We start from the raw sequence: 23,218 nt of genomic DNA on the forward strand, positions 1-23,218 counted from the left end.
ACTCAGTCCCCCAACTAATGAAACCCAGCGTCCCATAGGCCTCCTTAATGATCCTATCACCCTGCACGGCGACCTTGAGGGATGTGTGGATTTGGACCCCAAGGTCCCTCTGCTCCTCCACACTGTTAACCATTAACCCTGTACTCAGCTTTCCATAATGCTTCACCTCAGACTGATCTGGAATGAACTCAATCTGACACTTTTCTGCCTATCTTTGCATCCTATCTATATCCTCTTGTAACTTTCAACAACTTTCAGCTCCATCCACAACTCCTCCAACCTTCGTGTCATCCGCAAACTGACTGACCCATCCTTCCACCTCTTCATTCAGGTCATTTATAAAGATCACAAAGAGCAGGGGTCCCAGAACAGATCCCTGCAGAATTCCACTAGTCACTGACCTCCAGGCCAGTTGGCAGTATCCTCGCAAATTGTTCCACTTGCCCTGTGCGTCAGTTCTGTGGCTGGGCGGCCAGTAAGTCATGGTAAAAAAAAAATCACAGAGGTTGGCTGTGAGCAACATAAACACATTTCATGATTTAAAACACTTTGAGCTCCCCTCCCTCCCAATGGGGAAACAGCCCTGAACAGCCCACACCACACAGTAAGTGATCACAATGTAAATAACATCTTTATTGAATTGTTCCTTGGGATTTTGGAATCACTGGCAAGGTCAGTGTTGACTGTCCAGGAGCAGAAATAGGCCATTCAGCCTATCAAGTCTACCCCACCATTTAATCATGAGTTGATTAATTTCCCCACTACCTGGCCTTATCCCCATAACCAACGATGTGCTGGATAAACAAGATCCTATTAATCTCTTCCTTAAATACATCCAATGACCTGGCCTCACACCCACCTGTGGTAACAAATTCCACAGTTTCACCACCCTCTGGCTGAAAAAAATTCCTCTGCATCTCTGTTCTAAGTGGACCCCCATCAATCCTGAAGTCGTGCCCTCTTTTCCTAGACTCTCCCACCACGGGAAACAACCTTTCTACATCTACTCTGTCCATGCCTTTCAATATTCAAAATGTTTCAATGAGACCCCCTTGCCCCATTCTCCTAAATTCCAATGAGTACAGGCCAAGAGCCGTAAAACATTCCACATATGATAACCCTTTCATTACTGGAGTGCATCTCCTCTGAACCCTCTCCAAACATCGGCACATCCTTTCTTTAACAAGGAGCCCAAACCTGCTCACAATATTCCATGTGAGATCTCACCAGGGCCTTATAAAGCCTCAACATCACATCACTGCTCTAGTATTTTATTTCTCTTGAAATGAACACCAACATTGCGTTTGCCTTCTTCACCCCCAACTCCACCTGTAACTTTACCTTCAGGCCGTCCTGCACGAGGACTCCCAGGTCCCTTTGCATCTGGGGATTTTCAATTTTCTCACCATTTATAAAATAGTTTGCCCGTTTATTTTATCTACCAAAGTGCATGACCATACACTTTCTGACATTAAATTTAATTTGCCACTTCTCTACCTGTTCTCCTGATCAAAGTCCTTCTGCAGTCTCCCAGTTTCCTCAACACTACCTGCCCCTTCACCTACCTTCGTATCGTCTGCAGACTGGCCACGAAGCTGTCCGTTGTACAATCTAAATCTAAATGCATATTATGATTTACAAACAGACTAAGTGGTTAAAGCTCCCCTCCTTCCCAATGCTGAAACAGCTCCGAACACCTCGTACCCACGCCATTCAGAAAATGATCACGATGTAAATAACATCCTTATTAATCTGCTCCTTGGGACAGTCAGCAATGACTGTTCTTTGCACGCTGCCCCTCAAGGCGTGGGGACGAGCTGCCTCTGTGTGGGTGGAAGAGAGGGAGGGGCCATCCATTGGGTAGACTCCACTGTGAGGGAGATGGAGCTGTGCCAAGTGTGAGGGATGGTTGTGCTAGCGGGACAATTCCCACAGTGGGTTACCATTCCAGCAACTGCCTCATGAACACTGTTGACCCTCCCCAGCTGCCAGGCTGGGATTCCAGCCCCTGCCTCTGGCTCACGGACGAGGGTCCGGGTTCCCAGAGGCCAGAATCTCACCCACTCCCTGACCAAAACTGAGTTGATGTACTGGAGTCATGGCAGGGGTGGTTAGCTTGTGGACACACGGTCTACCCACCATGCACTCTCCCTTAGCATGATTCCACACATGGACACTCTGCGCACGACCCTCCACACGCACACTCCCTGCACATCACACAGTCTCCCCCACACACCCTCCGCGCACGTCCACACACATCCTCCCCGCACTAACCCCTACACACACTCTGCACTCGACTCCACACACTCTCCGCGTATGACCTGACACACACACTTCCCCCACACATACTCTCTGTGCACAACCCCCCCCCCACACACACATACACACTCTGTGCCACATACAGACACACATTTTCCCTGCACGACGACAAACACACACTCCCCCATCCTGGGGAAATAGACAGTGAGTGTTCATTTTTTCCACTCCCCTGTGATTTTCCCAATCTCCATCAGGTCAGCCCTCAGCCTCTGCTGCTCCAGGGAGTGAAGACCAGGATGATCTGACCTCACACTGTAACCCAAGTTCCCGCCCCCCCTCCCACCCCAGTCCTGGCAAGGGTGCACGCTATACCATGCGGCCTCACCACAGCTTGGCCCAACCTTTACTAATTCACTGGCACTCCTGGATCTCTCAGTCTCTGGGGACCCTGTGCCAGAGATCCGGCCGTGAGGGATGAGGGGAGTGGCGGTGCAAAATAACTTCACGGCAGAGCTCCTGTCAGCAACGAGCGTCCTCCTGGTACAATTCGACAATGAAGTGGCTGGGTTCTGGATTGGACCCGTGGCCTGCCCTAGCATTCGTCTCCTTGGATCCTACATCCAGAATCTGGAGCTGCTCACCACGGGAGAGATGGAAGCAGGAAGGAGTTGGAAGAGGCTCCAGGATGCCCCTCACTCTTGACCCCTGCCTGTGTGGCTGTCCCCCCCTCATGTTACCCATCCATCGCGAACCCCCTGCTCTGTCAGAGGCAGGGTGGCAAGAGATCGGGAGAGGGGCAGTCGCAGTCAGCCTCCTGTCAGCCGGTGGCCATGAAGCAGGGAGCAGAAGGGGGTGGAGGGTGGTTCCAGGGCAGGCAGCACCGAGAACCGGATTGCGTTCCCTCAGTCGAACTCGTCACTCTCCTCCGGAGCTCGGTGAATAACCCCGGACCAACTCTCTGTTGGAAGAAACGGAAACAGTGGGCTTTAAAGCTGTGTTTATACTAAGGACACCTCGCATCACACTGTATCACCTCGAATCACCACGATTTTTTGTCGCTCGCATCACCGCGCATTTTTGGACTACCTGAACTGTTTCTACCGAGCGATGAATACGCGGTGATGCGGGGCGATGCGAGGAATGTGAGGTGATGCAGGGCGATGCGAGGTGACCAGGAAGTCCGATGAGCAATTGAAAACCGCGGGTGAAAAATCGCGACTTCCGGTGAGTCACCCGCGGTGTTTCCACTGCGAGGTCGTCCCTTGCGTCACCCTGCATCGACCACCTCAAAAGTAGGACGCCGGAGCACCTCGAATCACCGCACATCAGCCACAACCGGATGTGTTTCCAGTGCGGCCAAATTTGAGGTGTCACCGTGCTTCACCTCGCATCACCGCGCTTTTCTTGGCTCACTAGAAACACCCCCTTTGATAGCCATCCTTGGGAGCATTGAGAGCTCATCCACATTTACAGCCCCTGCCCGTTTTAGATCAAGTTTATTTGTTACATTACAGTGAGAAGGGCTATAGGCCCTTCAGCCCATCTTATTGTGCCAACCCAGTTACCCACTCTAACAACTACAGGGAAATCCCCTAACTCAACCAGAATCCTCCCAAAAATATCAAGCAAATAAATACAATTTTAAATATATGTAAAACAATCAATAAATTTTAACTAAAAGTTTAAAATTGTAAATGTTTTCTGAAGCAACACACAACTGCTTGGTGTAGATGGGAGTGAATATTCAGCCAGTGTATTCTGCCGACCAAAATGAACCATGGGGTCAAATCCTAACCCTCCACGCCGCACCCCCTCCCTCCATGATGCGCACCCACCTCTGCTCACATCGGCCCCTCCCTCCATGATGCACCCCTTCTCCACACTAGGGTATCTGTCCCTTCTGTGACTCATGGAGGAACACCACATCTTGTCCCCTCCCTCCCTCAGCCCCCATTGCCTCCCCCACCCATCCTGTTGTCTACCTCGTCCCGGAGCGGAGGAGAGCAATTCGCTGCTATCAATCTGCCCCGCGTTGTAAAGTGCAAACTGCTGCAGTATCCTCTGCTTGGCCGGGTTGACAACAATCTGGCGGGAAGGCAAGGACGAACCTGGAGCGAGGGCAAGGGGTGAAATCAGCAGTTACTCTATGTCTGGGATGGGGGAAAGGTCTGGGGAGAGTGTAGAGACAAGATGGGGTGGGAGAGTGACTGACAAACATGGCCATTGGGGAGAGAGGATGAGAGCGTCCCAGGCGAGGACTAGTTAATCCTCCCATCACACGTCCACAGATGTGACGGGCGCTGGCTCAGAACTCCAGTTCCACCCTGGGCTCCACGAATCTTCTCTTGCTGTGGCCAACTTTTTGTGGTGGATACAAAGAATGGCTGTGCTTGGTCCCCTGCATCTCTAGGCGCTTGGCAATGAATGATCCAACTCAGCTGGGGAAAGCCAGGTGTTGTCAGCACCTGGCGGTTGACAGGGAGCGCCCAGCACTCCTGCCTCTCTCCCCACAGGATCGTCTAGCTCCTCTGTGATGAGGGGCAGTGAGAGGGGGAGCAATTCAAACCAGAAGTTTGAGTACAAGGTTGTCGGTTACTTAACAGAGAGACCTTGGGTCCAAATCCAAGCATCCCTCAAAGTCGCAACGCAAGTTGCTTGGATAGTTAAGAAGGTCTATGGGACATTAGGCTTCATTAGTCGAGGATTGAGTTCAGGTGTTGAGAGGTCATGTTGCAACTCTACAAATCTCTGGTAAGACCCCACTTAGAGGATTGTGTTCAGTTCTGGTCACCTCATTACAGGAAGGATGTGTAAGCTCTGGAGAGGGGGCAGAGGAGATTCACCAGGATGTTGCCTGGATTCAGAAACAAGTCTTATGGGGCAAGGTTAGCAGAGCTGGGACCTTTCTCTTTGGAGTGAAGAAGGATGAAAGAAGACTTGATAGACCTCTACAAGATTCTGAGAGTCATCGATAGGGTAGACAGGGCAGGATCAGCAAACACCAGAAAACAACCGTACAAAGTGAAGGGAGGGAAGTTTAGGGGTGTTTTAAAAATTTTTTTACGCAGAATTGTGGGGGCCTGAAATGCCTCGCTAGGGGTGGTGGTGGAGGCTGGAGCATTAGGGTCATTTAAGAGACTCAGGACCATGGATGGGAGAAAAATAGAGGGTTTATGGGATAGGGAAGGTTTCATTTCTTTTGGTTGGAATAAGTGGGTTGACACAAAACTGGGAGCCGAAGCGCCTGTACTATGATGTCATGTCTATGTTCAGGGGTGATGGATGGTGCCTGCTTCCTGGCCTGCAGTGTCAGGGTGCCGCCACTGGGGGTCAGGCGATGCAACAACAAGCAGTGTATAGCCATTTGGCCCATCGCTTCTGTGCTAGCTCAGCTGAAGCAGCTCCCTTTCCTCCCCGGCAGCCAGCCAATTTTGCTGCTGGTGAGCCAGATGTTTGTGTGAGAAGCTGCCACTCAGAGGTTCCCCACCAGGTAGGTGTTCCTGGAGGGGTGCTACTGTGGGTGAGAAGGACGCAGTGTCTATGTGGGGGGGGGGGGGGGGAAGGGGGGAGTAGGGAGTCACGCCACCCCCAACAACGTGACCAGAGGGGAGCTGAGCAATCCCTCTGCCTGAGGGGAGGTTCTTCTTACCTGGGGAATCTGCTGAGAGGGATGGTGTTGGAACTCCAGGCTCTGGGGGTTGCAGCGGACCACTCGACGACCAGTATGGCAAATCTGCAGGCAGTGGGCGACGGGTGTTCCTGAGGCCCGGCAGCGAGGAGCCGCCGCCGTGGTCAGTAGAGCTCTCCCCGCTCTTCACTGGCCGGCACAGGCTACTGAAGGAGAAGCTGTGGCCCCCGGCACTGCCAGGAGCCTGTTCTGGCCTCTGGGAATGCCGCTGCGAGCGGAGGAGAGGGCAGGAGTCCAAGATGGGCCGCGGTCCGGCAGTTTCGGCACCACCAAAGCGGTATGTGTTCTCGGTGGGGCTCAGCGAACTGCGCTGCAAGCGATCTGCCACCTCCGCAGCCGACCTCTCCTCCGGAGCTTGGCGCAGGGATGGCGGCTTGTGACTGTCCAACATGGAGGCTCTCAGCTCCTCCAGTCTCTCGTAGACCTGTGGGGGGGGGGGGAGGGGGGTGGTGGGTGGGGGAGGAAAAGGTTATGGCTCTCGGCTAGGGATGGGCTCCTGTCATAATGTCCATGGTGCAGTTCATAGTTAAGTGGCACGGAACCAACAATGACATTACATACGTATGTGCACAGGCAGGCACCCACACACAGGCATATACACACACTTACACCCCAGGCAAAAAATATGAACTTACACCAGGGACACCTCAATTAGTTACAGGGCTGTGCATCAATGTACATTCAGAATAAAAACAAGTGGCCAAACCTGGTTCAATCTGGGCCCAAAAAAATCAAAGCAACATTGGTAGAAGCTCTTCACAACCCCATAGAGTTAGATAAAATAGAAACCGCGCAGCAGTAGAGGAATATCAGTCTCGCCTCCCTGTTGATGCTTCCAGCCAAGCAGTAGGAAACAGAAAAGCAGCGATATACCCGTCTCAGTGCACAGGCCTCCAGGCAAACAAGGAGGAGACAGCAGAAAACAGAATAGTTCATGATTGATTGGCAGGGCAGACTTGATGGGCTGAAAGGTCTATTTCTGCTCCCAAGTCTTGCAGCCTCCCTGTTCGGAGAGCTACCCTGACCCTACCTCTCAGTCCTACCCTCCCACCTGTGACCTGGCTGAAGGGGTACCAGTGTATCGGAACGGGTATGTGAATGGACTTCCTGATCGTGTCAGAGGTGTGTATCTGGAGCTCGGGATTGCTGATGGTTTGGACCAAAGGCTGTGTGGCAGAGGGCCGCGGGAGCACTGGAGGCGAATCCATTGACATTCAGTGACCCTGCGGGGTGGGAAACTCTTTAGCTTTGTTCTTTCTGGATGGAAATTCCTGCTGATAGTGAATCTATATCTGCCTGAAAACACTGCAGCACAATACAGGCCCCTCGGTCCTTGATGTTCTGCTGACCTATATATTCCCACCCCTTCCTCCCCCGTAACCTTGTATTTGTCTTTCATCCTCGGGCCTTATAGTGGACTAAATTTTGTGTAATATCACATTTTCTGTTTTATTGCATGACAACAAGATAATTTTGAATCTTGAATGGCCTCTTACCCCACCCTTCATTCCTTTCCCCACCATTTTATTCAGGAGCCTACCTGCTTCCCATTCGATCCCGACAAAGCTCCAAGGCCCGAAATGCTGTTACCCTTCAGGTCTAACAGATGTTGCGTTCACCAGCGCATTTGTGAGAGCGAGATAGCCTTGAACACTTACCCCCCCCTCCCCCCCAACCCCCAGATGGACAGGAAGAGTAACCTTCATCATTTTGGGCCTCCTCTTCCGCCTGTGGTTGAGGCACTCGGTTGCCAGCAAGCAGAGCTGCAGTGGGATGTCCCCAGCGCAGGGTCCTGCCCTCCGGTCCATGTGCTTCTGGCAAACCCTGGCAGCCACCCGCTGGCTCCTGGCCATGGCAGACTCTGTCTGCCCACTTCTCTCCTCCTCCTCCTCGTTCTCCTCTTCCTCTTCGATGATGTCCTTCTGCTCGGAAAGGAGAGGCTGAGTTAGGGTCCACAGGTCCTGTCTCAATCTTCTGTCCATCTCATTTTCGCTAGCTCCATTGGGATCCCAGCCCCCTGGTTGCATCTTCCCTCCTCCCTCCTGATGGCAGGGGTCCTGTGGAGTCCTCAGCATTGGAAAGGCCAGGCCCAGACCACATGCAGTGTAGATCATGGAGGGTCACGTGGACATCTCTGCCTGGAACCTGGTGGGAGGGTGGAATTTAGAGGGTCACATGGACCTCTCTGTCTGGAACCTGGTGGGAGTGGGGATCATGGAGGGTCACGTGATCTCTACGTCTGGAATCATTGGAAGTTGCATTGCCTGCCAATCAAGGTTGGACTCTGTCCACCCATTTGTGCCCACCTGACTCTTGACCCCTTTAATCACTGAGGGATTACCTTGGCCGGACCATCCAGTTCACTGTACTATAAAGCCCTCATGTACAGTAGCTCACTCTTTTTTTACTGTTCATCCCTGAGACAAACCCTGCTCCACTCCAGGTCGCGAGCTGTGATCAACACTGGAGGAGTCATTGGTAAGGTGTCCACTACTCAGGGGTTGTTTGATAACACTGGTGCCATGTTCAGGGTAGAAAAGGAATGGCGGGAAGCACACTGAAATCTTTGGTTGTTCTAAGTCTGTGCACAGTTGCTAGAATCAGTCATGTTAAGCTCGATGTGAATGGGTTGTAGTGTGTGAGTGAGTGTGTAAACAGTTACTTGTATCGGTCGTGTTAAGCCCAATGTGACTGGGTTGTACTGTGAGTGAGAGTGTAAACAGTTACCGGTATTGGTAGTGTTGAGCCCAATGTGACTGGGTTGTACTGTGAGTGAGAGTGTAAACAGTTACCGATATCGGTCGTGTTGAGCCCGATGTGATTGGGTTGTACTGTGAGTGAGAGTGTAAACAGTTACTGTTAACGGTCGTGTTAAGCCCAATGTGACTGGGTTATACTGTGTTGTGTGAGTGAGAACTAGTGCGTGTTATCCCTGTTGCGATCCCCTTATGAGTATTTTAATAAAGATCTTTCCTATGTTCTGCCTGTGTCCAGACTCGTTCTTTGAACCCATTGACCCTTTCCCTTCCCACACATCACATTGGGAGAACTACGCAGCAAAGACAGAGGTCCTACGGCCCATGTCACTCATGCTGGACCGCAGATGGCTGCCCATCTGTCAATGGGCAGTGTGTTCCAGGTTCAAACCCCTCTCTATGGGGAATAAATCCCTCGAAACTCCTTCCTGCTGCTTGGTTGGACAGAAGGTTAGGACAGCGATGGGGTGGCACGGTTAGTACAATGCAGTTATGGCACTAACAACCCATGTTCAAATCCCGCACTGTCCGAGAGGTTTTCCCCGATTACACCAGTCTCCTCCCACTCTCCAAAAATGTACCAGAACTGCAGGTTAATTGGTGCACTTGGGCGGCATGGACTTGTGGGCGAATTCCGTGCTGTACGACTAAATTTAAAACATTTTAGTGAGTTGGACAGAGAAAGTTCAGAGGAACGTGGGTCCAAACGCAGGCAAACGGGACTCGCACAGGTCGGCAATGGTCGGTGTTGGGCTGAGGGGTCTCTCCATGCCAGAGGATTGCAGAATAGCAAATGTGGTCCCCTTGTTTAAAAAAGGTAATAGGGAGAATCCTGGGAATTACAGACCGGTGAGTCTCACGTCTGTGGTGTGCAAACTGTTGGAGAGGATTCTTAAGGACAGGATCCATGAACATTTGGAGAAGTCCAGTCTACTCAATGATGGTCAGCGTGGCTTTGTGAAGGGAAGGTCATGCCTCATGAGTTTAATTAAGTTTTTTGAGAAGGTAACAAAAGAAATAGATGAGGGTTGGGCGATAGATGTGGTCTACATGGATTTTAGCAAGGCATTTGACAAGGTATCCCCATGAAAAACTCATCCAGAAAGTCATGAGGCACAGGATCAGTGGAATCTTGGCTGTGTGGATAAAAAATTGGCTTGTTAGAAGAAAGCAGAGAGTAGTGGTGGAAGGGAAGTATTCTGCTTGGAGGTCGGGGACTAGTGGGAGAGCAGCAAGGATCTGTTCTGGGACCCCTGCTCTTTGTGATTTTTACAAATGACCTGGACAGTCAGTTTGCAGATGATATGAAGATTGGAGGAGTTGTGGATGGAACTGAAGGTTGTCGAAGGTTACAACTGGATATTGACAGGAGGAAGAGTTGGGCAGAGAAATGTCAGATGGGGTTCAATCTGGATCAGTGTAAGTGATGCATTTTGAAAGGACAAACCAGAAGGCTGAGTATAGGGTTAAAATGGTCGGTTATTTAACAGTGAGGAGGAACAGAGAGACCAAGGGTCAAAATCTATGCATCCCTTAAGGTTACCGCATAGGTGGATGGAATAGTTAAGAAGGCCTATGGGACGTTGGACTTCATTAGTAGGGCGATTGAATTCAGGAGTTGTGAGGTCACGTTACAGCTCAAAAAACTGAGTGACAGTTAGTGTAGCGGTTAGCCCAACGCTGTTACAGCACCAGCGATTGGGACTGGGGTTTGAATCCCGCACTGTCTGTAAGGAGTTTGTACCTTCTCTCCCGTATCTGTGTGAGTTTGCTCTGGTTTCCTCCCACCGTTCAAAACATACTGGGAGATGGAGGTTAATTGGGTGTAATTGGGCAGCACGAACTCGTGGGCCGAAAGTACCTGTTATCATGCTGTGTCTAAATTTAAATTTGAAGTATTGTGGTCAGTTCTGGTCACCTCATTACAGGAAGGATGTGGAAGCTGTGGAGAGGGGGCAGAGGCAATTGACCAGGATGTTGCCTGGATTGGGAAATAAGTCTTATGAGCAAGGTTAGCAGAGCTGGGACTTTTCTCTTTGGAGCGTAGAAGGATGAGAAGAGACTTAATGGAGGTTTACAAGATTTTGAGAGGCAGCGCCTGTTTCCCAGAGTGGGATCAGAGGACATTTGTACAAAGTGGAAGGAGGGAATTTTAGGGGGGGGATGTCAGGGGTAAGTTGTGGGGGCCTGTAATGCCTTGCTAGGAGTGGCAGAGGAGGCTGGAATATTAGGGACATTTAAGAGACTCAGACACATGGAATGGTTACAGGGTAGGGTGGGTTTCATTTTTTTTGGTAGGAGTATATTATTGGTCAGTATATCATGGAGGGCTGAAGGGCCTGTACTGCACTGTTGTGTTCTACATTCTAAAGCTACAGAGTGAAACACGAAAGTCTGCAGACACTGTGATTGTAGTAAAAACACACAGTAAACACTGGAGGAACTCAGCCGGTCTTGGAGCGTCCGCAGGAGGGAAAGATATATCACCGATGTTTCAGGTCTGAGCCCTTCAAGGTACAAGGGAAAACCAACAGGCATCTGAATAAAGTCTGGGGAGAGAAAGGGGGGAAATGGGAGGGTGAGGAGTCCAAACCAACAGACAAAAGGTGATAATTGAATATAATGAGGAGAGGTAAGAATTGATTTTTGCTCTGTGAAAGGAGACAGCGAAGTCAAGGGTGGGGGGGGGAACAGAGCTGGGGGAAAGGATACAGGGGGGTAAAGAGTTGGGGGGGAAAGGTTTAATGGCAACAGGATGTCAATGTTAATGCCATCGTTTGGAGGGTGCCCAGACGGATGATGAGATGATGTTCCTCCAATTTGCGGGTGGTCTCAGTTTGCCAGTGCATGAGACCATGGACAAACATGTTGGCAAAGGAATGGGACGGGGAATTGAAATGGGTAGCCGCTGGGAGATCCGTACCATTGTGTCAGACAGAGCCAAAGTTTCTAAATGAGGCAGAACTGGGCGATAAGAGAGGGTAGTTGGCAGGAAGGCTGTTCCTGTGCCACAGTTCACCATGATGAGGCCAGATGATTGACCCTCCCCTCCCCCGATGAATCTGCGAAAAGGAGTCTCACCAGGTACTTGGACTTTGCAGACCCTTTGTTTTCAAGAGCTTTCCTTCCTGTCAGGATCTCCAACAGAACCTGGAAGCAGAAGGTACAGGAGGATGAAGTCAGGCACCTCTTGGTTCAAGAATAGGATTGTCCCCAGCAGCTTACAGGCCCTCAAACCTCCTTGCATGACCCAAGCAGAACACGACTCCAAGGCTCTGAGTGCAGAATATACAATTGGACAATAAAATACAGTAAAAGCTCAAAAATTCAGACCACCTGAGAATCCAGACCCACCTAAGAATCCGGACTACCTGAGATTCAGGACTCCAAAACTACGGACCACCTGAGATTCCGGACTCCAAATTTCCAGACCACCAAAAATCTGGACTCCAAAACTCCGGACCACCTGAAAATCCGGACTCCGAAACTCCGGACCACCTGAAAATCCGGACTCCGAAACTCCAGACCACCCGAGAATCCGGACTCCGAAACTCCAGACCACCCAAGAATCTGGACTCCGAAACTCCAGACCACCCGAGAATCCGGACTCCGAAACTCCAGACCACCCGAGAATCCGGCTCCGAAACTCCGGACCACCCGAGAATCCGGACTCTGAAACTCCAGACCACGTGTGAATCTGAACTCTGAAACTCCAGACCACGCGAGAATCCGGACTCCCAAACTATTTAAATTTAGCGGGCTTTTGTGTGTGTGCCCGTGTAGTCGCGTCAGATGCACAGCGGCAACAAGCGACCATATTTAATACAGGTCATCTTACATACATGCAGCGCCCACAAGTCCATGCTGCCCAATTTACCCCCAATTAACCTTCAAACCCCGGTACGTTTTAAACGGGGAAAGCTCACATAGACAGGGGGATAACGTACAAATTCCTTCCAGACAGTGCAGGATTCGAACCCTGGTCCCAATCACTGATGCCGTAAAGGTGTTGCATGAACCACTACACCAAACGTGCAGCCCTTACCACAAAGAAAATCATTTCTATCCTGTGTTTTTCTTTTACAATGTTCAATTTAAACACAATTTCAAGCCATGACGCGCTCTTTTTATTGTCGTGAAAAGATTTTATGTTTACATTTTTTTTTCAAGGGTTTACTTTATATTCCTTGCTCCCCAGGAAAGGCAGCTAATATCATGAAGGAATCATTGCCCCCCTGGGCACGCATTCCTGGGGTCAGACACAGAGTGAAGTTCCTCCTAACTGTCCCATCATACAATCACCTGATTCAGACAAAGAGTGAAGCTCCTCCGAACTCTCCCATCACACAATCACGGGCGTCAGACACAGAGTGAAGCTCCCTCCACACCATCCCATCACACATTCCCCAGGTTCAGACAGAGTGAAGCTCCCTCTGCACTGCTGCAGTACAGTTGATGGTCTCTCACTCACCACACCAAAACTATAGGTGTCCAGCTCCACAGCCAGCTGCCCGCTCTTGATGAACTCGTCGGGAAGGTATGCCAATGTCCCCCGCAGGGTCTGTGTCCGGGCAACCGTGCAGCTCTTGCCAGAGTTGTTGGAGTAACGGCTAAAACGAGCCAGGCCAAAGTCACCCAGCTTGGGAACAAAGTTCTCATCCAGGAGGATGTTGGAGCTGTAACAGAAAGGGAGGGTCAGATCATCCAATGAGATGTGTGCTGCATTGCGACACTGATTCAAGTACAGTTAAACCCCTTGAATTCGGGACCTATGGGGATTGGTAGATGTCAGATAAGTGAATTTGCCAGTTGCTTGAGATTGGATGGTGCGTGATTGGTGAACTAACCGCTAGGAGGAGTGCCAATTATAAATTTTTGAAAATTTAGAATTTTAAAATTAGACATACAGCACAGTAACAGGCTATTTCTGCCAACAAGCCTGTGACACCCAATTCCCTGGTATGTTTTGAACAGTGGGAGGAAACCAGAGCATCTGGGAAAACTCACTCAGTCATGGGGAGAACGTACAAACTCCTGACAGACAGCATGGGATTTGAACCCTGTTCCTAATCATTTGCCAGTTGCTTGAATAACTGGGGTTTTACTATAAGAGTTAAAGCAAGATCCCATACCGTACTCATCAAGGCAGTTTCATGTTGGTGTCACCACCTCCCCTCCCTCCTTCTGCCCCGCCTCTCCCACAGAGCACCCAGTTCATGCTTGGTTCAATGGGGATCAGCCAGCAGCGTCTGTTGTCCATCACCTCTTCACGTCTCCATGTATCACACTGGGCTCACTGCAGTGCAGGAACTGGATAGCCCGCGCAGCTCCCAGCATCACATCCAACCGCCTCATCCAGCAGAGTGGAAGGGTGCCATCCTGCAAAGGGAGTGGGGAGGGGAGAGAGAGTGAGAGAGAGAGAGAGAGAGAGAGAGAGAGAGATGAGCGCTCTTGGAAGAGAGCTGAGGTTCCTCGTGAGGATCCCCCAATGCGAGGGGAGGCCGGCGAAGCCTGCACAGCTGAATCAGCCGCATTAAACGAGGGCATCTACAGGCCACTGGGCCTGCTCTGCTGTTTAAAAGCACCTGACAACATCTCCAGCTCCCTCACCAACGCACAGGATGATCCCTCATGAAAAACAACCACCTCGATTTGAAAACATGATGCTGGGGAAACTCAGCAGGTCAAACCGGGTACTTTCTATGGCAAAGATAAAGATACAAAACCAATGTTTTGGGCTTGAGCCCTTGATCAAGGTATGGCAAAATGAAGCATCAACTATCTCAACTTCACCCCCCTCTCTTATTCCAATCTCTGAATGCTCTGCCCTCCACTCTCTCTGCACAATCCCAACCAAAAAACATTTCAATTCTGCGCACCAATCCCGTGCCAAGGTCTGTCCATGGGCTCAAGCACCGCCATGCCAAGACCACCCATAAATTGGAGGAGCAACACCTAACATTCTGTATAGGCCCTCTCCATCAGGATGGCATTGACAGGATTCTGCTAGCCTACTGTTCTCCCTCCCTTCCCTTCAGCTCTCCATCCCCTTCCCTCTCCGTTCTCAGAGGCATCTCCCTCTCCATTTGTTGCTGTGCCCTCCCTCCTTCCCTTATCCACCTATCCCCTCCTGCCAGTGTGACCATTTTATTCGGGAGCCTGCCGATATTTTGCTGGTCCTTTGATGAAGGGCTCAAGCTCGAAATGTTGGTTCTGTATCTTTATCTTTGCTGTATAAAGTACATGGTTTGACCCGTTGAGTTTTTCCAGTGTTGTGTTTGTACTTGGAAAGACCTCTGACTGCTTTCCCTTGCCACAGATATGGATGACTGGCTGCTTTCTTCTGTTTCGCTGTTGGATTTCATCATCTGCCACGTTATTCTTTTTTGCCTTGAATCCCCTGGAGGACAGTGTTCGAGCCAGAGTCGATAATACCACCCAGTATCACGGCTGACACCTGTAAAGTAGGGGAAATCCTGCCTAGTCTTTCTCTCCTCCCCTCGTGTGAGAAGGTTGGGGAGCAGGGAGGGGGTGGGGGAAGGCTTGTGTCACTCCAGACCAGGGAAAACCTGGCCCTTATTCAAAGTAAAAAAAACACTGGAGAAATTCAGCAGGTTGGACAGTGAACTTCATACAGGAAAAATAAAGATACAGAACCAACGTTTCGAACTTGAGTTATGTGTGCAAAATGTTGGCAGGAGCCTGTACAAAATGGTGGGGGGAGGGGCGGGTGAGGAGCACAGTCCCACAGGCAGGAGGTAATAAGTGGATAAGGGAAGGAGGGCACAGCAGCAAAGGGATGGAGGGAGGATGGCTGTGTGAATGGAGAGGGAGAACGTTGAGCGGTCTGGCATAAACCGGAGAAGTCTATGTTAATGCATCCGGTTGGAGAGGGCCCAGACGGAATGTTAGGTGTTGCTCCTCAAGTTCACAGATGATCTTGGTGGGACAGTGCACGAGGCCGTGGACAAATATGTCAGCGTGGGAGTAGGGCGCGGAATTGAAGTGGTCGGCCCTATCACTGATGCGGACAGAGCGAAGGTGCTCAGCGAAGTGATCTCTCAGTCTGCCTCCAGTCTCTCCGATATAGAGAAGCCCACCTCTCCATTGGAATCACTGCTGAGTTTCTCCAGCATTGTTTTTATCTCAATCACAGTGTCCACAGATGTTTCTGTTTTAACTCCACATTCCTTAACACTATAGTTTTACATTTTGCACTGCCTGCTATATTATGTATAGTTTGACTTGCTTGGATAGCCTGCAAAACAGAGCTTTTCACTGTATTTTAGTGCACCACTTCTGAACTATTCAGCAAATCCCCATGACCTCCGCCCATTTTACCATAAATTCCAGCTCGCAGCTCCGGAAACCACAGTTCAATCCCCGTCTCCAGTGCAATCAGCCGCTGTGAAGTTTGTATGCTCCACGGCAACCAGCAAGGATTCCATTCCCTCCCAAACCCCGACGAAGTGCGGGGGGGGGGGTCGGTGGGTTGTTGAAATGACCCAGCTGTGAGTGAGGAACGGGGTGGAGGAGTGGGAGTAGAAAGGAACATGGGGAGAAAAATTTGATGCTTGATAGTCAGCAGGGACTGGGTGGGCCAAAGGGACTGTGAGCTCTGTGACAAGTGCAGACACATGATGAGCCTCTCTTTCTCACTGTTTCATAAAACATTATGGCATAGTACAGGCCCTTTGCCCCACAATGTTGTGTTGACCTATATAAACCTACTCAACCATCTAACCCTTCCCTTCCCTTCCTTACACCCATAACCCTCTATTTTTCTTCCATCCGTGTGTCTAAGAGTCTCTTAAACGCCCCTAATGCTTCAGCTTCCACTACCATCCCTGGCAATGCATTCCAGGCCCCCACAACTCTCTGTGTAAAATAACATACCCCTTAACTTCCCTCCCTTCAATTTGTACAAACATCCTCTGGTGTTTGCTGACCCTGCCTTGGGAAACAGTTGCTGGCCGTCCACCCCATTTACGCCTCTCAGAATCTTGTCGACCTCTATCAAATCTCCTCTCATCCTTCTTCACTCCAAAAAGAAAAGTCCCAGCTCTGCTAACCTTGCTTCATAAAGACTTGTTTCCCAGTCTGGGCAACATCCTGGTAAATCTCCTCTGCCTCATCTCCACAGCTTCCACATCCTTCCTGTAATGAGGTGACCAGAACTGAACACAATACTCTTAGGTGTGGTCTAACCAGCTGCATCACGGTCTGGGATGGGGACACCAATACCCCCGAGCATAAAGCCCTGCAAAGGTAGTTGACCCAGCCCAGGGCATCACAGGCAAAATCTACCCCCACCGTCAAGAACATCTACAGGGAATGCTGCTCTCGGAGAGCAGCAGCAATCATCAAGGATCCACACCACCCAGCACAAGCTCTATTCTTGCTGCTACCATCAGGAAGGAGGTCTAGGGGCCACAAGATTCAGGAACAGCGGCTACCCCTCCACCATTAGACTCCTCAACAACAATCTCAATCAGGGGCTCATTTAAGGACTCTTACTTGTGCACTTTATTGATTTTTACCCTCCCTGTATTGCAGTTTGTTCATGTTTATTTGTTTACTTGTGTATATTGAATCTGTTTTGTTTACACTGCCACTAAGTGGTAACGCTGCCTTGACTGCAGGAAAAAGAATCCCAGGGCTGTATGTGATGTCATGGACGTTCTCTGACAATAAAGCCAACTATGGGGGAACCTTGGGAGGTCAGGGAGCATTCATGGAGGCAAAGGGGTGTCTGGTTTAGGCTCGAGACGCTGCCGAAGTGGGTGGGGTGGGGGGGGGGGGGGGGGGAGGACAGCAGATGCTGGCCAACTGCACCAATACACATAATGCTGGAAGAACTTGGTAGGTTGGGCGGGGTCCACGACTCCAGCACTTAGAAGGTTGCTCCCAGCGTCCAGTGACGATTCGGCCCCTCGAGTCCTCCCTGCCACAGGCCCTCCACGTGATGATGGCCGATCTGCCCCAGGCCTTTTCTTCGCCCCCAGCTCTCCTGCCATTCAGGGATTTGCCTGCTTCCCCTTTGAGTGCCTGCATACCCCTTGGTGTGGGAAAATCCTGGCCTTCTTCCCCCCCTACCCCCAACCAACAAAAACACCAGCTGCCGTGGAAACAGCTGAGGACCTGAGGTGTCAACGTGGACAAGATGAAGGAGATAACTGTGGACTTCAGGAAGACCAGAAAATCTGTAGTGGAGAGAGAGTGAAGAACACCAAGTTCCTTGGAGTCACGAGTGACCTATTGTGGACACTCAAATCTCCTCACTTGTCACGAAGGCGCAACAGCAACTGCACTTCCTGAGAAGACTGAGGCAAGCAAGGTTACCATCTGCCTGCCTTCTACAGGAGCTCCATGGAGAGTGTCCTGGCCAGCTGCATCACAGTGTGGTGTAGTCGCTGAAGAGAAATGGATCGGAGGTCAATCCACAGCAAACATAAGAGCGGCAGAGAAGATCCCTTCCCCCCCACCGATGCGATCAACAGGGATCGTTGTCTGAAGATACTGGGCAAAATCATTGAGCACCCCTTCCACCCCATGCCTATCAGCTGTTCCCGTCAGGGAAGGGATACAGGAGTATCAGAGCCAGGACCACCAGACTGAGGAACAGCTTCTTCCCACAGGCTGAACGACCAAAGGAACTGCTCACACTGACCCTCCAAGACTCTCATATTCACGAAACTAGATTTATTTCTTGATTTATACAGATGAAATATTTGTCCTGCATTTGTATTGTGTGTCTGTATGTGTGTTCCATCTGGGTGTGTGTGCATATTTCGCACTGAGGACCAGAGAACGCTGTTCTGTCGGGTTGTACCTGTGCAATCAGATGACAATAAACTTGACTTGACCTCACCTGACACTGCAGGCGATCCTGCAAGGACCCGTTCGGCATGTAGGTGGAGACCAAGCAGTAGACCCCGTCCTCCACACAGCATCCAGCCAGATCCATGATGTTTGGGTGTCGATACCTCGGCAGAGGGAAACAAGAAGGTCTGGGTCGTGAGCGTCGCGGGGGAAAAACCTCAACAGCTGACCACCTTACGCAACGCAGACTCTACTCACTGGTACAGCTTCTCCAGTTCCGTGTAAAAACTTTCTCTCACTATCTTCCAGTCCAAATCAGACTCCTGCAGTGAAAAGAGAAAACCAGAGATTTGGACTACAGGGGTGATTTTCTGGTCAGCATTTGGTGGTGTGTGGAGTGCCAGAGAGGTTGGTGCTGGGCCTGCACTGTTCACGATGTACGTGAATGATCTGGAAGAAGGGACAGAATGTTGTGTATCTACGTTTGCTGACGACACTAAATTGAGTGGAAAAACAAATTGTGTAGATGATACAGAGATACTGCAGAGAGATATAGATAGGTTCAGTGAGTGGGAAAGGGTCTGGCAGATGGAGTACAATGTTGGTAAATGTGAGGTTATCCACTTGGAAGGAAGAACGGTGTGATTGTAGCATGCTGCTGTCCAGAAGGACTTGGGAGTGCTTGTGCATGATACACAAAAAATTGGTTTGAGGTGCAGCAGGCTGTTGAGAAGGTAAATGGAATGTTGTCCTTCATTACTGGAGGGATTGAATTTAGGACCAGGGAGGTTCAGCTGCAACTATACAAGGTCCTGTTGAGGCCACATCTGGAGAACCACGTGCAGTTCTGGTCTCCTGACTTGAGGAAGGATGTACTGGCTTTGGAGGTGGTGCAGAGGAGGTTCACCAGGTTGATTCCAGGGATGAGGGGGTTGGCCTATGAGGAGATTGGCCTATGAGGAGATTGGCCTATGAGGAGAGATTTGAGGCGCCTGGGACTGGACTCGCTGGGATGTAGAAAAATGAGACAGGATCTGATAGAAATGTATAAAATTAAAGTCATGGATCAGATAGAGGTAGGTAAGTTGTTCCCATTAGTAGGGAAGACCAAAATGAGGGGACATCGCCTCAAGATCCAGGGTAGTAGATTTAAGACAGAGATGCTTTTCCCAGATTGTGGTGAATCTGTGGAATTCACTGCCCATTGAAGCAGTGGAGGTGACCTCAGTAAATATATTTAAGTCAAGGTTGGATCGATTTTTACATTGTAGGGGAATTAAGGGATATGGGGAAAAAGCCGACTCCTGTTCGTTTATGTGTTCTCAGCAACAGTATTTCCAGGGCATGAAATCGGCTCACTTAATCTGTGCAGTGGTTAGCACAATCCCATGACAGTGCCAGTGACTGGGGTTCAAATCTATCTGTAACGAGTTTATACGTTCTCTCTGCGTCTGTGTGGGTTTTAACTGGGGGCTCCAGTTTCCTCACACCTTTCAAAAACATACCAGGAGTTGTCGGTCAATTGGGTGTAATTGGGCAGCACGGGGTTGAGGGCTGGAAGGGCCTGTTACCATGCTGTATGCCTAAATTTTAATTAAGTACTGTTTGCTAGCCTCCTGCTTCAGGACATTCGAAACACATTCCAGCTCCTTCATCCAATAATTCATTAGGAACTGCTGAAAGACATAGGAGCAGAAATAGGCCATTCAGCCCACTGAGCCTGCCCCATCATTCAATCATGAGCTGATCCATTTTCCCACTCAGCCCCACTGCCTGGTCTTCTCCCCATAACCTTTGATGCCCTGGCTAATGAAGGTCACCCAATGGGCTGGCCTCCACAACTGCCTGTGACAACAAATTCCACAGATTCACCATCTCTGGCTGAAGGAGTTCCTCCGCGTCTCTGTTCTGAACGGACGCCCTTCAATCCTGAACGTCCCCTCTTGTCCTGGACTCTCCCACCGTGGAGGAAACCACCTTTCAAAGTCTACTCAGTCCATGTCATTCAAAATGTTTCAATGAGATTTCCCCCTCATTCTTCTAAATTCCAAATACAGGCTGAGCCATCAAATGTTCCTTATATAACCCTTTCAACCAAAGGGCAAGGGGTCCTGAGCTGAAAGCTTAATTGACCATATCTCTCCGCAGATGCTGCCCGACATACTGGGCCCCTCCGGTTTTTCTGCATCCACTTTAGTGCCTGCCACTTCTGCATTTCTCCTCGGAAACTTTCCCCACATTGAGCGGGGACAAAATCCACCTGTTTGGATCACCCCCCCAACCCCAGGCCCCCGCTCACCTCCTTCAGCCTCTTGACTGCATACTCGGTGTGGCGCATCAAAGCCCGGTAAACGCAGCCGAAGCCCCCCTCACCGATCTTCTGCTTCTCTGCAAAGTCGTGCGTGCCGCTTTTGAGTTCGCATAGGGGCCAGTAGTACACATTCTTCCTCATGGATGGTGGGGAGGGTGGGCAGGTGTTTGCAGGGTCCTGAGGCAGTGGAAAGAAAACAAAGTGAAAAGCTAACAGGAAAGATTGCAGAGGCTGCGGAAGCTCTGGAGGTGAATCCATGGACATTCAGTAACTCTGAAGGGGTTGTCACTGCTTCTAGAACATAGAAAATTACAACCCCTTTGGTCCTCGATGTTGTGCCGACCTATATATTCCTACTAAAAAATAGTACGACGTGGAACGCTGGGCTTTGTTAGTCAGGGGATTGTGTTCAAGAGTCGAGAGGTCGCATTGCAACTCTACAAATCCCTGGTGAGACCCCACTTGGAGGATTGTGTTCAGTTCTGGTCACCTCATGACAGGAAGGATGTGGAGAGCGTGCAGAGGAGATTGACCAGAATGTTGCCTGGATTGGGAAACATATCTCATAAGGCAAGGTTAAGGGCTGGGACTTCTCTCTGTGGAGCATAAGGCACGAGAGGAAACTTGATAGAGGTTTCTGATTGCCTTTTTTACATAGATAACCCACTTAATTGGCGTGTGAATGACCTGTCTTTCAAGGCAGCACAGGTCATTCACACTGAACCAAGAAATGCCAGGTCAGTGCGACCTTTTACATAAGCAAGCTGTCATCCCGGAGCAAAAGGAGGCGGGACCTAAAGCATTACAGTGCCGGCATCCTGTTTGATGTAACATTACAATGCTGGTGTCCTGTGTGATGTAGCATAACAGCACCGGCATCCTGTGTGATGTTACATAACACCACCAGTGTTCTGGGTGTTGCAGTATTACAGCACTAGCATTGTGTGACATAACATTACAGTTCCGGTGTCCTGTGTGGTGCAACATTACAGCTCTGGCGTCCTGTGTGATGTAACATTAAGGCGCCGGCATCCTGACTGATGAAGGATTACAGTGCTGGCGTCCTGTGTTATCCTTATGAACCCTTTCAGACAAAAGCCGTTGAGAAACGCATCAACTCTGACACTACCTATCTTGGTAGTATCAGACACGGGATGAAAATGAACCCCCCTTTCCACCTTCATTGCGTTTACACAGGTAGGTGAAGAGGTTAAAAGGCAGTTAGTTTTGGGCCCTTTATCTTAGAAAGGATGTAATGATATTGGAGAGAGTACAGAGATTTACCAGAATGATTCTTAGAATACAAGGGCGAACATATGAGAAATGTTTATCGACACTTGGACTGTATTAATTGGAGCATAGGAGAGTAAGAGGGATCTCATAGAAACATTTTGAATGCTGAAAGGATTGGAGAGTCGACGTGAATAAGATGTTTCCTTTGGTGGATGAATCCAGAACAAGAGGGCACAGAATTAGAAGGTACCCATTCAAAGCAGAGATGAGGAGAAATTTCTTCAGCCAGAGGGTTGTGGATTTGTGGTATTCATTGCCATGTACAACTGTGGAGGTGCGATCATTGGGGGAGTTTAAGGAGATTGCTAGGTATCTAATGAGTCAGGGTATCAAGGGATATGGGGAAAAGGCCAGAATTTGGAACAAAATGTGAGAACAGTTTAGCACTGGGTAGATTTGCGGAGCAGACTCGATGGGCCAAATGGCCTATTTCTGTTGAAGGAACAGAAATCTTGTAAACAGCTGTGTAAAAGGGGATTGACAGGCATAGACAGGGTGGACACTCAGCGCCTGTTTCCCAGGGCAGGATCAGCAAACACCAGAGGATGTGTACAAAGTGAAAGGAGGGAAGTTTAGGGGAGAAGCCATGGTTAAGTTGGGGGGCCTGAAATGCCTTGCCAGGGGTGGTGGTGGAGGCTGGAAAAATAGGCGCATTTAAGAGACTCCTAGACAGACCCACAGATGGAAGAAAAATAGAGGGTTAGGGGGTAGGGAGGGTTTAGTTTTTTTGATAGGATTATATAGGTCGGTACAACATCGAGGACCGAAGAACCTGCATTGTGCTGTAGTGTTCTCTGTTCAATGCAGGAAGCTGAGAGGAGAAGGCAAGCTTGTTTTACCATGAACCTTTGAAGGAGGCATTGTCCCTCCAGTAGATATTTGATTTTCTTCGGTTAGGACTTGTAATTACCTTGCCTGGATATGTAAACAAGCTGTCTGGCGGAGAGGGGGGATGCGGCAGCTCACTCTTCACCACTGAAGTGGAAGGAAATGAAAGACAATATGAAAAGATGAAGTGTGCATTGTTTCCATGTCTGGGCAGCTCGCTGCCATCTGCCCATAGCAGGGAGAGAAGGCCTTTCAGCACAC

At 49.9% G+C, this 23,218-nt stretch overlaps 1 protein-coding gene across 1 annotated transcript in view; it reads right to left on the bottom strand.

Moving 5' to 3' along the window:
* Positions 1-612: 612 nt before the first annotated feature.
* The window catches only part of irak1 (interleukin-1 receptor-associated kinase 1), a 47,533-nt gene continuing 24,927 nt past the window's right edge, over positions 613-23,218 (bottom strand). Inside the window, exons 4-14 of the mRNA XM_069929263.1 lie at positions 23,040-23,104; positions 20,825-21,013; positions 18,784-18,848; positions 18,575-18,689; positions 13,967-14,082; positions 13,175-13,379; positions 11,785-11,853; positions 7,648-7,869; positions 5,909-6,371; positions 4,242-4,367; positions 613-3,217 (exon numbers count right to left, since the gene is read on the bottom strand). Coding sequence (XP_069785364.1) covers positions 3,162-3,217; positions 4,242-4,367; positions 5,909-6,371; positions 7,648-7,869; positions 11,785-11,853; positions 13,175-13,379; positions 13,967-14,082; positions 18,575-18,689; positions 18,784-18,848; positions 20,825-21,013; positions 23,040-23,104 — 1,691 coding nt within the window. The 3' untranslated portion in view covers positions 613-3,161. The remainder of the gene's footprint in view (positions 3,218-4,241; positions 4,368-5,908; positions 6,372-7,647; positions 7,870-11,784; positions 11,854-13,174; positions 13,380-13,966; positions 14,083-18,574; positions 18,690-18,783; positions 18,849-20,824; positions 21,014-23,039; positions 23,105-23,218) is intronic.

This window comes from Narcine bancroftii, chromosome 3 (genome assembly GCF_036971445.1).
Source record: "Narcine bancroftii isolate sNarBan1 chromosome 3, sNarBan1.hap1, whole genome shotgun sequence".
NCBI classification, from domain to species: domain Eukaryota; kingdom Metazoa; phylum Chordata; class Chondrichthyes; order Torpediniformes; family Narcinidae; genus Narcine; species Narcine bancroftii.